Source organism: Vigna unguiculata, chromosome 5, assembly GCF_004118075.2.
Source record: "Vigna unguiculata cultivar IT97K-499-35 chromosome 5, ASM411807v1, whole genome shotgun sequence".
NCBI classification, from domain to species: Eukaryota; Viridiplantae; Streptophyta; class Magnoliopsida; order Fabales; family Fabaceae; genus Vigna; species Vigna unguiculata.
This window is the reverse complement of record NC_040283.1, coordinates 11,446,798-11,464,571: the sequence shown is the minus strand read 5'-3', so window position 1 is coordinate 11,464,571 and position 17,774 is coordinate 11,446,798. Positions and strand designations below refer to the sequence as shown.

General features: G+C 31.8%; 1 protein-coding gene across 1 annotated transcript; it reads right to left on the bottom strand.

Moving 5' to 3' along the window:
• Positions 1–2,144: 2,144 nt before the first annotated feature.
• LOC114183234 lies at positions 2,145–5,569 on the bottom strand. The gene is made up of 2 exons (XM_028070169.1): positions 4,698–5,569; positions 2,145–2,816 (listed from the first exon to the last, which is right to left on the bottom strand). The coding sequence occupies exons 1-2, from the start codon at positions 5,147–5,149 to the stop codon at positions 2,576–2,578; spliced, it is 693 nt and encodes a 230-aa protein (XP_027925970.1). The 5' UTR covers positions 5,150–5,569; the 3' UTR covers positions 2,145–2,575.
• Between the last annotated feature and the right edge of the window lie 12,205 nt (positions 5,570–17,774).

Here is a 17,774-nt window from a genome sequence, read left to right as displayed (position 1 = left end):
CCAATCCACTAGAAATGGGATCGAATCCCTCACAAATGGGGATCGAATTTGTCGTTGCTTTCAGTTGGGATTCTCATGGTTGCAGCGTCATTGTGGTTGCAGCGGAGAGGTGGTAAATGGGGCATACACTAGATGGGTTCCTCACTATCCCACACCATGCAAGGCACGTGAGAGAGACAAGAGGGGTAAATCTATAATACCATAACTCAATCCTACCAAATCATCGCATAATGCCCGAGATTACTAATTTCATAGATTCCTGTCATCATCGCTATGTCATCTACACATATACTCTTAAACGAACAACACACCAACTCTAATTTTCATCTTCGCAAATATAGTCTCCTTAAAGCGAACACAACATAAAAGAAGACAAGTTTAAGAGTAAAAGGAGTTTTAATTACCAATTACGCAATATGTATAACTTAAAACGCAAATATTATTTGACTTTTATATTTTATTTTATTGAGAGAAACATTTTTGCATTCAGTAATTTCAATTTTACTCATATTCTAAGATGAATAAAGTAAAGATATTATAATATCTTTGTTTTATTATAATAAATAGTTAAAGAATCACATTACTGAAAAAGTGCTGTGAAACTCTTACAGAGCAGAGGAAAGAAAAAGATATAAAACGAGCTTTAACAAAAAGGAAAATAGTTAACTTTCATAGTCTATTTTATAATAATTAAAAAAAAAGGTACACATAAAACTATGAACACGAACACAAAGAACGTCTAAGAAATCAACTGAAAACATTTACTCAACCAACCAACCAAAAAGAAAAAAAAAACAGCATTAACTTCATAATTTTCACATTGCCAACCTTATTAGTTGTTTCTTCCTTGGAAAACTTTAGGCATTTCCAAGTGAGGAGATAAACTTAAAGAACTTATAAGAGATTAATATTAAAGTATTTTGATGCGATATGATAGGCGTTTTAAATTTAAAATCTAGATTTTCAAGTTTTAAATTTAAAATACACAACAATAAGGACAAAATCAAGTTTTTTAATCTTTTAAAATTGAAGAAGCAAATTTATCATTTACCCTTTAAATAATATACACTTTATTAAAACCCTTAAATAACTATTTACTGTGAAGAAGTGAAGCATTAAAATAAGAAATATGTTTGAGAGAAGAGGAATATTAATATTGAGTTAGTCATAAACAACAATATCACATATTTTATTTATGAAATAAATAACGGTTTTCAATAAAAATATTAGTTAGAAACAATATAATTTTTTGAAAACATAAAAGTTAGTGGTGGCGTTGGTGGCACGACCGTGATTTGATGATGGCTTTATGGCAGCCTTCCGTTTAACACGTCCTATGCTATGAATGTAATTGAAGGCAACTCACAAGGCTTTCTTGAATTCCCCAACTAGGTTGCTGGTTTTAAGAATGTTCCACATCTTCCATTCATACTACCTCATTTCATGGGTAACTCCTCCCCACCTCACACACCCACTATTTTCTTGTGGTTAAGATATGTGCCTCTTAGATATCACAAAATAAATATAATATTAAAAAATTTAACAAAAAGTGGTCCAATTTCGTTACTCCTTTTAATTAATATTATTATTAGTGGGCCTGATGGGGCCCAAAGTTCACTATTACACTACGATGGGACACCTCGATAACAAGCCCTGGAGGAGTTGTTATGTCGAGGGTAGTGTTGTGAACCCCTCCAACCGTCTCATGTGTTACTACCAAAAAATTTTATTTAGGCATTTACTACTTAGCACTTCATTCAATACTCGTGAGTTGCTATATTTAAAATATTATCTAGCAATAAGTGCAATTTTTCGACATGGTCCACACCACCTCACACGTGTCGAATGATCGATGGGGATGTATCTACGACCAAGAAACACTTTAAAGAGTGTATCGAAATTATACATTTTTTTAAAAAAAACGTTACGAGAATTACGTTAAAAATGATTCTTTATCTTGTAATAATATTTTAATAATAAACTTCCCTGCAAATCTATCTGTTCGGATAAGTGTCACTTGATACGAGTGTTCTGAACACTGCAAAAGCTGTGCCTTTGTTGAATCATAAAATATTAAAACAATGACTTCTTTTTGGGTCTCCGAAGGACTTTGTTTTTTGGACGTGTGAATCAACCGAAAACCATTTAATAGAAAACGAGTATAAATTTAGCATGATATACTATAGAAGCAATGTCACCGAATGTTACAAGTGAACTGAGAAATCACCCCGTACAAAATGACAATGAAGTAACAATACAATATAAATATGTAATATACATTTGAATAAACATTGTAGTATTTGTTCAGAAATTACATTGAATCTGGAAGATAGAACAAGAGAGCCTATGACGAATGCACAACAGAAAATGTCTATTTGCATGGAAAGGAAGTTCTGCAGCTACCTTTATAAACCCAACAAGGCCTCAAATTGTAGAAAGTGTTGTTTCTCTAAGCAAGTGTTTTCCATGATTTTAGAGAAGGGTTTCGTGTTTTTGTTCTCTTTTTTCTCTTAATCTCTCTTGTTTGCTCCCCCTACTCAGCTTCCAATTGTAAATGAAACTGCCTGAAGAAACCCTACGATGATGGCACGTTGAAGTGGAAAAGCCATGATATGACAAACGCAAAAACCATACAAGCAAGCAAGAAATTGAGGAAGCGATGGCCATGCCAAAATCTTCGAGGTTCTGTAGAAGGAGCAGGTGTGGACGATGTGGCTGTTGCTGTAGTACCATTGTTACCATCGATAACATGCTCTGTCGAATCCTCGTTTGCTCCATAAACATTCCGAGCAATAGAGTGACAAATTTCACAGGTCCTGTTAAAGTTTAAGCAAACAGAAATAATTTCAAAAACAAAAATCTTAAGATTCAAGAGAAACCTGTTCAGGTGAATTGCTAATATTGCAGTAGAGCATCCAGATTTTCTAACGAAGATTAGTACAAAACAGTAGAAAGACTTCACATCAATAACATAGTTACAGACACCTCCGGGAAATCATGCCAGCTCTTAATAGAGATAATGCTACAAGCAATGTTCAATTGCAATCACATACATCAAAAAGCAACATTAAAGTCTGGTCACTTCAAAACTGGATGCTTCAAATAAATAAGCAGACTTGCCAATACGAAAGATCATGCTGTTTATATGCCAAATATGAAAATATCATATACACAAGAAGTATTGTTGAAGGGTGATTGTGTTTTCTAACTCTAGTAATAAATGAAATTTCATTTAAATTTAACAAAGATAATCATCAACCAACCTTACTGTTCATACTAAGTTGTCACAGCAGAAGAGTTAACCAATCAGAGTAATGAATGATTTCATAGTTTTCCAGCCCAACTTAAATCTCTATATACAAATGTCCAATTGCCTTTATATAAGTTCAAACATATCTTTGACAAACCATGTCACATTTTTAAAGGATCAAAACTAAGGTAAAGAATGTATCATAAATATTTGCCACCAATCAAAGCATCAATACATCAATTAGTTAAAGAAGATTCCAAAATTGAAAAGATTTAAATTCTGTCGCATTATTGGATTTTAATTTAGCCATGAAGTAATGCATTTGGATGGATTTGCGTCTGAATCAATCATAACAATAGATCCTTCTCAATAAATGGCCCCTATAAGTTGCTTTTAAATTCACAATGAAGCATGGACGGTCACCAGTCCATCAACAAAACATGCCCTACCATGTTATCATAAAAGCACAAATAACTTGTTTCCTTACTCTAACTTATAATTTAGGGACTTCCATTAAAGTTAAGAACAAGCACCCTGCCACTGAATAAACATAAAAGTTTTAACTGTTCCATCTTCTGCAAGTGATTCTGCTGAACCAGAAAATGAACTATGAAATTATTTACCCCAACAACTGCAACAAGGGACCTGGACATTTGTACCAATATTCAGTAGCTTGTGGTGCTCACAATTCACAACTATTAGGCAATCTAAAAGTTGACATCATACATCATACATGAACAGATTATATGGGACCAGTAACTTGCAGATTAAAATATTCTAGGTGGCACTTCTGCAAGCAAGTAGCATCTACCAAGATATTTGAATCCAAGAACAGGAGTCAGAAGGGGTCAAATCTCCACTTTGAAAGAGATAAAAAGAATAACAAAGAAGAGTAATAGATTCCTGAATTTCAGAAAAAAGGCACAAAGCAGCAAAGAATCCCACTGTGCTTAGGTAGGCAAGACAGCGAATCAGTTGGACTGGTTGATGCTTTACGCCTTTCTTTTTCCATAATCTTCATTAAATAATCTAATCTTCTATAACTTTCCCCTTTCTCGGACGAATAATTGAGCCTTCCCTCACCCTGCAATTCAATTCTTTACACCTTCTAAAATATGTTTCCAAATACTTCTCCCACCATCTTCCTCAGCCTTACACTCATTACTGAATTAAATAATTTCACAGCACAAATTCCACCTTATACACTACAATTACTTTCCCACTCAATCAAACCCTTCAAGCAAACAAAAACCTGTGACTGATACTCTAAAGCTTTCAAACAGCACCAATACATAACATAAGTTGGCAAGTTTCAGTTATCAATGTCATCAACCAACAAAAGGATATTTAAAATTTCTAACAAAAAAAAAACTAAGATTTAGCATAAAAATCAAATCCATGTAACAAAAATAGTAGGGAAAGTAGAGGGTTTCAGTTTCACACTCACCTATTACCCTTAATCTTGAACCAGGCCTCAGCACAGTGCTTGTGAGCAGCAGCCAAATCATCCTTACAGGAACAACCCAATTCTATGGGGGCACCAGACTCATGGCTATCACTCACCAAACCCATGTGACAAATCCTACAATCCTTCTCCACTTTAGCCAAATGCACCTTGATCTCAGGAACTCCATTTCTAGTTTCCAACTCCACAGAGCACTCAGAAACAGAAGAAGCTCTCCCAGAATGAGTAACACCCCCAGCCTCAGGGTCAGAAACGCAAGCAAAGCTGTAATCATCATATGAACCACCATTTGTTGAGTAGAAACGAGAGTAGCAAGAACCATCATCAGCATCAGAGAAGCACAAGCTCCCTTCAACGCTCACATCACTTCCGACAAGCGAACGGCAATGGTTTCCTTGCTCCAAATCAACATTGGACATCTGCAAGGTGGCCATTTTTTGACCGACAAGAGACCAAAACAAAGAAACAGCACAACAACAACAATAATGTTTTCTCAGAGCTTGAGACAGAAAACATGAAATGCCTCAAATTTTGGAAAGTTGGGAGTACACATATAAAAGAAGGATATAAGATAAAAAAAAAAAAAATGGAACTTGGGGTTAAAGAATTGTGAAACAGGATTAGGTGAGCATTTTCTTTAACCCCATCAATGCAAAGTTCCAACAAAAGTTTCAAGTTTTGGAAGGGGGTGAGGAAATTTGCATTTTTTTTACTGTGAATGGAGAGAGAAAGGGTGTGAATGATGGGACGAAGAGTACTGATGCGGTGGAAGAAGGCAGAGACAGTGACCCTGCCAACAACAACACAAACAAAGGTGCTGTGGGAGTACAGAAAAACTCCCACGAGATTGCATAGATAAAGGAGTGTGTGACATGGGAAATAAAAATAATAACTTTAATATTTATTCTCTTATCTACAAAATTATTTCTCTTCTAAAATCCTATTTCGGTAAACAAAATTCATACGTAATTTGTTCTTTTAAGATCTTCTACAGTACATTTCCAAACAAAACAATTGTTTCGAATTAAACCAAACTCAACGGAATTTAGCACTCAAGCCAAATGGAATGACCTTATTTACACAAAAAAGAGTGGTTTGTAAAAATAACGGTACCTTTTAAAAAGTTATATTTTAAATAAGAAAAATTAATGGAAAACTATTTCAAAGAACTAAATTATACGATTACTAAAATTGAGTTTCGCCTTTACTTTACTATTAAAAAATTCGTATATTAAATTAATGTGCATTATAAGCAATTGTAGGAACAAATATGCATTATAAACGTTATAAGTAGAAATTATTTTTATATTTTAAGTTTTGTATTTTTTATTTAAAAAAATGTGATTTTAGTTATTTAGATTTTTAATTACATCCATTGAGTCTTATTTTAAAAAGGAATCTATTCACTTGTAATGTTATTATGTTTTGATAATTTACTTAAAATTGTTTGATGACATCTAAGTGTATTTTAAGAATTTGAAAACAAAATATAAGTAGGTTATGAATCTAAGTTACAAAGCTCACAAAAACCCTGCTAATAGGATGACAACGGGACGAATTTTACTATCTTATATATATTTTTTTAAAAAAAATTATCTTATTTCATATACCTAAATGTAATAGGTATCAATTTTTTGTCTCATCCTCATTCTCACCAAGTGATGGGTATATACTCGTACCTGTAACCATCTTTATATTGTTTTAATAACTATTAATTAAATTTTATAAAATAATAACAAATTACAGTAATAATATCAAATATTTAATATTAAAATAAGAGTATTCGTGTTTCTTAAAAATTTATTGAATGAAATAGGTGGGTGGGTTGGGAACGGGTTCAGACAATACTCACGGAGACGAATTTATATGTAATCCCTAATTTATATGTAATCCCTACCAGCTTAAAAAGATTGTGTACACTGTAAGCTAAGACGTTAGTAAAACTATCTTATATTAGATAATAACAAGTAATGAAATTATATAAATATAAATAACAACAAAATATTAAGAAATAACAATAAATAATAGAAATAAATATAATAAATAATAATAAAATGATTTGTAATAAATGATAATAATATTGAAATCTGTAAGACCCACTTTTATGTTTTAGCTTCATGGGTCTAGCTACAGTGAGTTAGGGAGCGCTCAAGGTCAGCCCACCAACCGTTTTCCAAAGGCAGGAAAATCCTTCAGTTTTGTTCCCACTCAGCCATTCTCTTTTTTTTTCCTCTCTCACTAAAACATTGTTCTCACTCTTGTTCTCGTGTGAACTGGAAGCTCTGCTACGACACAACAAGAACCTCCCTAAAGCTACTCGAACTCTTCCTCCGTGTAAGTTGAGCTTGAACCTCCTATTCTCTTTTCCATTCTAGTTGTTTTGGCTCTATCTTGGGTTGTTTCTGGAGCCTTATTCTAGTCACTATGTAACGGTTTTTCAGCTTCTTAAACTGTTTTGGAGTTGCAATGCTCCTTTCCTCTTAGGGCTCATCTTGTCAAAAGTGATAACATCTGTTAAAGGCAAGGGAAGCTAGGGTTTCATGTTTTTAAGTTATTTTGCTTGTTTTTGGTATGTTTATGTTCATGGTGCTTGAATGATGCTAGAGATGGTGTGAAAATATTTTGCTTGTGTTTCTGGTTTGATATATGGTGTTGTATGTGTGAGCAGGGAGAGGAACATGTTGTTTTCGCCCAACCGAGTGACCCTTGCCTAGGGGAGAATAGCAGAAACTTGCCCCTGGTTTCTGCTTGAATTGTCACTCAAGTGACAAACTTTCGTTTTGAGCGACGAGTGATCTCGCTCAGGCGAGAAGGTCTCGCTTAAGCGAGAACTCGTAGAAACATGCAATGTCCATTGTTCGAGCTCTCGCTCGGGCGAGAACGCCCAGCTTAAGCGAGATCACTCTGTCGCTTGCGCGAGGGCTTCTAGCTTGAACGAGACTAGTGCAGGGACGTGATCTAGTTTTGTTTTCTTCTCTGATCTGGTTGTTTGCCTACATGATAGAGTGATTTACCTTAAAAGCATGAAGTATGATGCCATGTATGTTGTATGAGATTAAATGAGACTGATATTTTACTATATTCGGTATGAAATAATTTATGAATTGGTTGGTTGGTGGTGCATTGGCATAAGACTAGGATGTTTAAGATAACATGTGGATTTGGTGTGAGAAACATGGATGTGGTATGAGATAGATGTAATTCCATGAAACTCTTGGTGAAATTTCATGGTGGTGTTGTAGTGTATATAATTAGATAAGGATTCAAGTAAAGCTGCATCCTGAAACTCTAAAGAATCAGTTAGTCTCACTTAGAGCGGACTAATTCAAGTGGTGAGAGTAGTAGGAAGCCCTAGTATTTGGGAGGATAATGGCCCCAAATGATCATCATCTAACCTTGTGTGTGGTAGGGTGAATGTAACATAAAAAAATAATAATAAATAAGTAAATAAAATAAAAGAGATATATTTTTAGTAAGAATATTTTATGTTAGAAAATTATAATTATCTTTTTCATATAATGTAAGAATTATTGAGGACAAATTTAAAATATATCCTAATAAAATTAATTAGATTTTTTTTAAAATCACTTATATATGAAATATATATTTTCAAATTAAACTGTAAGATTTTATATATTGGAATTAATATTAAAATCACTAATATCGTATAAGGTAATTCTATTAAAGCAAGAGGGAAAAAAATAAAAATAAAATAAAAGGGTAACAAGTATGTAACGCATAAAAGCTATTAAAAAAATAATGAAAGGATATAGTAACATTAAATGAGATTCTATCATGTTAATGTGAAAAAAAAAATCCATGAATCAGTAATTCAATTGAAGCGGAATTAGCAAAATCAAAGGAAATGGGGTTCAATTTAAACTAAGGTAATCATTACCTATAATAGTATAAATAAGATGAAATGGGAAGTGAGGAGAGACATTGAGAACAAAAAAGAGAAACAGAAGAAGAAGTTGTGCGTGTGAGAAGAAAGAAAGGAAAAAAAATTATATATCATCAAAGTCTTAGTACAACCTTGGTATAATTTCCACAATAAATAAGGTAAGGGGAGGAGACATCTATCATTTTATCTTTTTATTTTGATTATTTTTATTTGTTTATAATTACTTTTATCTTTATATTTACCTTAAGTGAGGTGTCCCTAACCTCATACTAATTTATATTTAGTTCTCAGTGCTATTTATTTATTTATATTCATCTTCAGTTATGTACTGGTCCTTTTTTATTTATATTTATTTTAATTATTCATTGATCCTATCTATTTATTTATTTATATAATTATATGGTTTAATATTGAAATAAAATTTATGATAAATAAAGATTTGATTATTGTAGTTGGAGGTATGACCTTCTACTTTGTTGGCCATGAGCACATTTATCCTGACTAGTCACTACAAAATTAATCAATATCTTTATAAAGTATAATAAAATTCAGTCTTATGAATTTGGGAGAATTTTCATTTCATTTTATCTTATTATGATATGTTGTATTTTTTATGTGATATTTGTCTCACTTCCCTATTTTTGATTGTGTGTGAAAAACAAAATTTTACAACCTTATCATAGATGACTGCTCCCAACATGCCTGATCCCTTCTTCGTTGACATTGTGGTTGTTTTCCCGGGGAATGCATGACAAACCAATGCAGTGAATAATTCGGTAACATTTCAGGGAATGAGAAACTCTACTATTACTTCTCTTTCTGCTCCAAACGCGCCGATTGTCATTAAAGGACAAATCGGAGTTACCTTCTATTTACCCCCAACAGTCCTAATGAACCCTATCCATTACCTTTTCTCTCCACCTATTTGTAAACCAGAATATGAGGGGAAAACTGTAAATAAATAACACTTCTTCCTCTTCTAATGTAGGAAATATAGGATGTACTAAACGATGTGGATATAAGATACATACAATATTGTAAATATATATACATATATATATATATATGAATAAAAGTATAATTAGATATTATTGTATAATTTTGCCTCTAAATTTTATAAGTATATGTAGAAAATAATAATGATAAATAAATAAATAGTTTCTTTTTTGTCGTCACAGTGAAATCCATTGGTAATAGCTCTGCAGAGCAGTAGAGGCTACCACAAGTGAAAGAATCCTTTGAATACGATCTTTTTATATGTATTTGGATAATTGAGTCATAGAGTCATATTGTTTGTTTGATATCACATGTTTAAGTGCCTTATGTTTTTGCCCATTTATTATCTGTTTTAATTATCTACTTGCTATAACATGTTAAAAATTTATTTTTACTCTAGCTTATCCTTTTCTCTCTATGTTTGTGTTCTCTGTTTGGCTTCTTCTTTTTGCGATGATCAACAATTATTTGGAATGAGCATATGTAGAAACCCTTGGTGGTCGTTCAGAAGATGGAGATGCAGCTGTTTAGGCTAGGCCTTGTGAGCATCTTTTACTAAAATGTTGCTCTCTTTTTTATGTTTTGTTATTGGCATTGTTTTGTGCCTTAACTTTTCCTTCTCGTATATTAAGGATAACTATAATAGTTGATTCATATATATATATATATATATATATATATATATATATATATATATATATATATATATATATATCATGTCGTGTGCTCTATTTATATTATAATTATGCAATAAGTAGAATTATTCTATTTAAATGGGATGTCACAGAATCTATTCTTTAATAATATTTTAATTTCTATGAATTAATTGATACAAGTTTTTCAATGTTATTATAAAATGGAAAAATAAATTCTATGAAACTAAAAAGGTAAAATTTAAATTTAATTTATTAAATAATATATTCTAATGATAATATACAAATATGAAATTTATCTTTTTATTTTATAATAAAGTACGAACATTTAAATTTACTTTATCATGAATGTTTTATAGCATAACTTTTATGTCAAAAAGTCAAAAATATTTTTTTACTTAATTAATATATTTAAGAACAATTATTGTTTTTTAAAATAAATATTTTGGTTGTATCTAAGATTTTGTTATGAATAAGTATCAATAGTGTATTCAATTAAACAACATTCTTCATTTGGAATATTTTATTATAAGTAAATTTTGTTGAAAGGGGAGATTACCATCCTTCTCATACGAAGTTTTTTATTATGTCCAAGTCGAGTAACATGATTTAGCATTGCTACTAAGTAATAGGTTTAATCATTCATATAAATAGTAGTGCAGAATCATTGTAAGTGTAAGACCCGCGAAATTTAATTAATTAAATAAATAATTAATAAATAAATGCGGGAGGCTAGTGCATTTATGACATTAAATTATGTTAAGTATGACGTGGAAAAGTGCTAGCTCATGTGGTTGAGAGTACTTTAGTTGTGTGAGAGGACTTGGGTTTAAGTCCTAAGTATGCCAATTGTGTGTTATTTGATTTTATTGTTTTAATAATATGTTGGGCCACGTTTTTATATGAGATAATGCTTGAGTTGTGTGTGTTAGCAAGAAACATAAGTTGGCCTGGTGGTTTAGATTTGATTTGGCATTGGGAAGGTCATTGTTAAAAGATGAATTGTGGGCTGAATAGGAAAGGGTGGTAAAGACCAAGCAGAAAAGAGGTAGCTAAAGGGCCCAGTCTCGTTTTTTTTACCTTACCAAGTATTAAGACCTATAAAAAGGAAACTTTTGAGAAGAGAATAGGGTTTGGAAAGCTGTTTTCTGAGAGGTTTTAGAGGGAGGACGAAAATTGAGAGTGAGGTAGAAGGCTGTTTTCTGAGAGGTTTTAGAGGGAGGACGAAAATTGAGAGTGAGGTAGAAGGGGAAAAAGGAAGTGGTGGTACGGTCAGTCTGTGGTGATCAAAGGAATCCCTCAATTTCAAGCTTTAAGCGGGGAAATTTCAGGTTAGGGGAGCTGAACCCGAATTTTCGTTTAAACTGATTGTATATGCTTGTGATTCTGATACGTTTTGTACCATGAATTCGTGCTGTAAGGGGTGAGATTGGGTGTTTATAAGTTTGGTACTGTTCTATTGAAAATGTGACCTAAGTTTCTGAATATAATGGGTTTATGCACGGGCTAGGATGATAATTGTGTTCAATTGGAAATTGGGGAACCTTTTAGAGTCAGGAATTATGCCCATGTGTTGTTGCAATATGTGTACACTGTTTTGGTATGTTTTGGAGTGTGGATTTGGGCATGGTTGATAGTGTGCGTGCGTGAACAGATTTGGGGTCTGCATTTCTCGCTCAGGCGAGCCAGGCTCGCCTAGGCGAGAGTGGCAGAGGGGGAAAACCTTGTGTTACGCGACCATCTCGCATAGGCGAGGGGGTCTGGTCCTGAGCGACACGTCGTCTCGCTTAGGCGAGCGTGTCTCGCTCAGGCGAGGATACGCGCATGTTGAAGGGTGATATTGGGGACGTCTCGCTCAGGCGGAAGTCTCTCGCCTAGGCAAGATTTCGAGAGTGACTTGTGCTGTTTGGAAGGACTCGTCGCTTGGACGAGATGAATTATGATTCTGGGCGAGCGAGGGTCTCACCCAAGTGAGGGTGAGCTCGCTTAAGCGAGAGTACGTGTTCTGCAGAGCTTCTAGAGGCTCGCTCAAGCTAGTGGATCTAGCTTAAGCGAGATAGGCTGGATTGGAGGAACAAATGCTTTTGGCTTACGTGAGTAAGGGTGTTATTGAGCGTTCAAGACTGAGTTATTGTTGTATTGACGAAAATCGTAATGAGTGGTCTATAAGGCTTCTAAAGTAATCCTGATGGTGGGTTTGCTGGTGTTCCATGGGTTGTGGCCCGGAACGTATCCTTGAGTTGTGGCTCAGGATAGGGGTTAAGCACGTGGCATTCTTTGGGTTGTGGCCCGAAATGACTTCCCTTGAGTTGTGGCTCGGGATAGCGGATGAACACGAGGAACTTTGAGTTGTGGCTCGGGTTGGCGAGTGTGCCGGTGTGAGTGTGCTGGTTGTGGCCAGTACAGATGGGTCCAGATGGATTGCCCTCCTTAGTGGTTGCTGACGAGTTTGGTAGTCCTGGGACGTTATGGACTATGTTCGTATTTGGGAACTCCATCTGGCGTTGCGGTGTGTGATCCATAGCATGGTTTCCGCACGTGCTCTATCGGTTGTGGCCGATAGGTGTGGTAGCAAGGCACCTGGAGATACTCAATAGAAGATATAGAACACTGCTTACATGGTTGTGGCCATCAGAAGAACTCAAACGAGGTTTCCTGATGTACTGGTTATGCATGGTGGTGACCATGTGGAGGGAAGGTAACGTGACTTCCATTAAGTGCATTAGTGCACATGGTGGTGGCCATGTGATGGAAATAGAGTAAGATTCTGTGGAAAGAGAAAAGATACTTGATATGGTTGTGGCCATGCAGTATAAAGAAGAATTGTGTTGTAGTTATACTAGTTGTACGGGGTAACATGTATATGTATATGATATATATATTTTTGTATGCTTTAACTGTTAGCTCACCCTATCTGCTTGTGTTTGCGATGATCGTGTACGCGGTACACGTGAGCAGGTGATGATGCAGGTGGAGCTGACGAGGCTTAGCTGCGGAGAGGGGCTGTTTTATGGGGATTTTGATATTCATGTTTTTGTCACTTTTTCTTTTAACATATGATGTAAAGGCTCATGGCCTACTTGACTAAACTCACACTTTTGTATGTCTGGACTTATTGGTGGTTTTAATGAAGTTTTTACTTTTCCCGTGTTTTGGGGAAACGAGGCATTATTAATGAATGAGTTTTTACATAAATGATGCTGATGTAATATCTTGTTTTATTTTTTATTAAATCCGTAATATCCGGTCGGGATGTTACAGTAAGCCAAGTTTATAATTTCTTAGACCAACCAATCTAATTGTGGAATGTGTTAACAAATTGATTAAGGAAAATCTGACACAAGAAAAACCTTCACAAAACTCCATAATGGATTAGCTCACTTATCTAATCTATTATAATATTCGTTAGAGTCATTACGATCACAATCTAACCACAATAATCAATTAGGTAAATTTCCTAATCTATTAATCTTAACAACAAAGAACTCTTTTTAAACCAATCTTAACTCATTTTAAAAAACACGAAAAATAGCTTCCAAAATCTAATTTGAGAGATTGAGATACATGAGTTCTTGAAGGATCATACTGTTGGGTTTTCAAAAAGTTTACAAGATGGATTTGATCTTGAGAGTTGAAGCTTGACACTAGGAATATGTGTATTCATTCCTTTACTTTCTTTTCTTTGATTACATTTCTCTGTACCTTAATTCACTGTTTAGGTGAATGTTTGAATGCAATTAAGTGAAGCATTGTATTTAGGGAAAGCTCTTGATTTGTAGATCATCATCTTGATTCATTAGAGTCTAAAATTATTTAGGGAAACTTGTAATTCTTAAAACTATATTGAAGTAGTGGAAATCTTCTAAACTCAGGTTGCTTACAAGAAAACTGGATGTAATCGGTATAAAAATTATTTCTTTTCTTTTCTAATATATGTTTGATGTGTATGAAATAATTCATTATAACTACATCTGTAATTGATTAGAGCATTTGTTAAAGATAGAAAACAATTTCAAGAATTTCTTACAGATTAAAATATTGAAATACTAATTCATGCCCTTTTAGTTAGTATATATTAGACATATTTGATTTAACAAATTTATATTATTTTAAGTTTGTTATCTATATTATTATTATTTATTCATTTATAAAATTACGTATATTTTAAATTTTAAGTTAAAGTTAGAAGTTTTTTTTGTGTGAAGCAATGATAATGAAGAAAATATTTAATTTTTTTAGTTGAAATTTATAATTTGGTTATAGATATAATTAACTTTAAATTATATATAAAATAAATGATAACAAGTATATAAAAATAAATCATATAAATAAATATAATAAATAATAATAAAATGATTTGTAATAAATGATAATAATATTCATATCTATTTTTAATAATATTTTTTGTTTCTATCAACTAACTCCTACAATTTTTTCAATGTTATTATATCATGGAAAAATAAGTTCTATGAAATTAAGAAGTGAAACTTAAATTTAATTTATTAAATAATATATTCTACTTATAATATATAAGTATCAAATTTATTTTCTTATAATTCAATAAGAACATTTAAATTTACTTCATCATGAATGTTTGATAGCATAATTCTTACGTCAAAAAGTCAAAAAAAACCTTTTTATGTAATTAATACATTTTAAAAACTTTCAAAATAAACATGTTTATTGTATCTAAGATTTGTTTATGAATGAGTATGGATACTCAATTAAACAACATGATAAGAATAGATTCTTAATATACATTCGTGATTTGGGATATTTTATTATAAGTGGATTATGTTATTTTAAAGTTGTTATTTATATTATTAATATTCATTCATTTATAAAATCACATATGTTTCAAACTTTAAGTTAAATTTAGAAGATTTTGTGTTTAAAAACAATGATAATGAAAATATTTATATATTTTTTAGTTAAAATTTATAATTTGCTTATAGATATAATAATTAAATTTAAATTATATATATATATATATATGAATATAAAGAATAATAAATATATTAATATAAATAAAAATAAATCATAATAAATATAAATAATAACAAAATTATCCGTAATAAATAACTATAAATGATAATAAATTAACTGATTATTTAATAATATTTTTTATTTCTACCGATTAGCTGATTTAATTTTTCAATATCATTATGAAATGAAAAATTAATTTCTATGATTATAAAAACAATGTCCTCTTTAACATCATCAAAGTATGAATATGCCACTTTTAGTCGAGGGAAATAACTTATGCTGAATTTTCAAGCAAGTTTGTTTTATCTCAAAGAGGACGTGATTCTTTCCACGTAATTTATTGACGCAATTAAAAAACAAACAAATTTGCATCTAAAAATAATTAACAAGGTTATGCTATTAATCATGAACAAAATGTCCAAATCGGTTGGTATTGTACTAAAAAATTGTTGTCTGATGACATTTTATGTTAGAGAAAAAAAAAACTTAAATATGAAGTATTAAATTTTATAATTCTTCAAATTCAAATATAATTATGTAATTATATATCTACGTTTGAGATGTTAAAATAAGTTCTAACTCGTGAGTTATTTTGGCTTATCATAAGTTCCAACCTTAAAAAAGTTTTATTTTTTTAAAAGTTGATTGAACTAAATCTGATCCACTTAACTCACGAGTTAAACGGATTCGAACCGAATTGAAAGTGGGTTGCATCACCACCAACACTATTAATTTTTTTACAAATAATAAATTTTTTTATTATAATTATTTACTATTTCTAATTATATAAATTCATAATTTGATATTTTTAAATACTAGAATGTTACTTAATAATATTTGAATAAGTTGAATGTTTAATTTATTTGTTTGTCAAGTGATAGACGTTGATACTTTAATCTTTAACTATTATCTTTGTAATAATATTTCGAGAACTAGGTGAACACTTTGATTTTACTATTATAAAAAATAAATCGAGTCAATTCACAGTAAGAAATATATAAAATAAATTAAAAAAAAATAAACATTCGCAAGTGAGCTAAGCCAACCAACTAACCCATGGTGGGTCGAGTCGGATTGCAAAATTTATGTCTCATAAAAAAGTAAGTTAGGTTAAACTAATTCTTTTTTAATTTATCTTGTGGTAGACCAACCTGTGTAAATTGATTTGACTCGTTGTGACACCTTTGTAGATGAAGTTTTTTGAATTTTCTTAAGTTAGACTTTCTCATAAGGTCTAATATATACAAATGATCAATTATGTGGGTTTTTTTTGTATTTTAGGGTTCCTTTGACAAAAAAATTATAAAATGGGGTCCGTTGATTTTTTTTTTTAAATTGGGTCAAGTCGTTACTTGGGAGGACGACTTTCGGGGTGAAGTCGTCGTCCACCAGGCTTAGCTTTTTTTTTTTTTTTAATTAATGTCGTTGTGTCAGATAACGACGTCTATTTAATAAAAAAGTGAAGTCGTCCTGTAACATGACGACTTCACTTTTAAATTTTTTTAAAACTTTTCAGATTTTCAGATTTTCAGATTTTCAGTTTTTCAGTTTTAATTATTTGTTATTTTTTTCCTTATTTTATTTTTTAAATATTTCATATTTTTTTCTTTTTTTTAATTTAACGATTTTGCTTATTTTTTTATTTTTCAATTTTGATAAATTTTTTTATAATTTTTCAGTTTTCGTTATTTATTTTTTTTAAACTGATGAGTTATCAATATTTTTTTAATTTTTAATTTTTTTTCAATTTTTTTAGATATAAAAATTATATTGATTGTATTTGTAATTATTTTTATTCCTACAATAAATTAACTTCATAAAATAGATTAGATAATATAAAACTACATAATAAAAATAAAGTAAAATTGTATAAAGTAATAAATTACTGACGATAAGGACAATTTCCTCTATGATGTCCTTCATTCCTACAATATGAACATTTACTTCATCTGTTGGGATTTGGTTGATCCATTTCATTATGGATTCTATTAGTTGGTGGCCTTCCCCGTACCCTACGGCGCATGTTTGGGTCTGGAATGAAATTTGGTCCGGTATATGTGGACCAATATTCTTTATTCTTAACCGGATGAAATTGTATTTCATATGCTTTGTTAATGTTGTAGAGGCTATAAACTGGATGGATATATGAGGTTAGATCTAGATGGGAGAAAGAGCATACAACTATTACGTGATGACAAGGCAGTCAAAGAGCTTGAAAGTGACCACAATCACACCACCAATCATTTAATCTAACTGTAAAAGACATTGGTAGGCGGTGATCATGTGGAGAAAACATCTCTTGAACTTCAAATTCATTATTTTCTCTTGAGTATCGACGGACTTGACACATTCCCGCTTGTTGTTGATTTTTTCTAATAATAACGTTAATTTCCTCGGGATACTAGTGGCCTGCACGTAACATGGAGTCTGCCTTAACCCCTATCTCAACAAACCATGTTGCGGTCCTTTCAAATGTTTCTTTAATTAAAGCACAAATTGGTAATGAACAAGCTCTTTTTA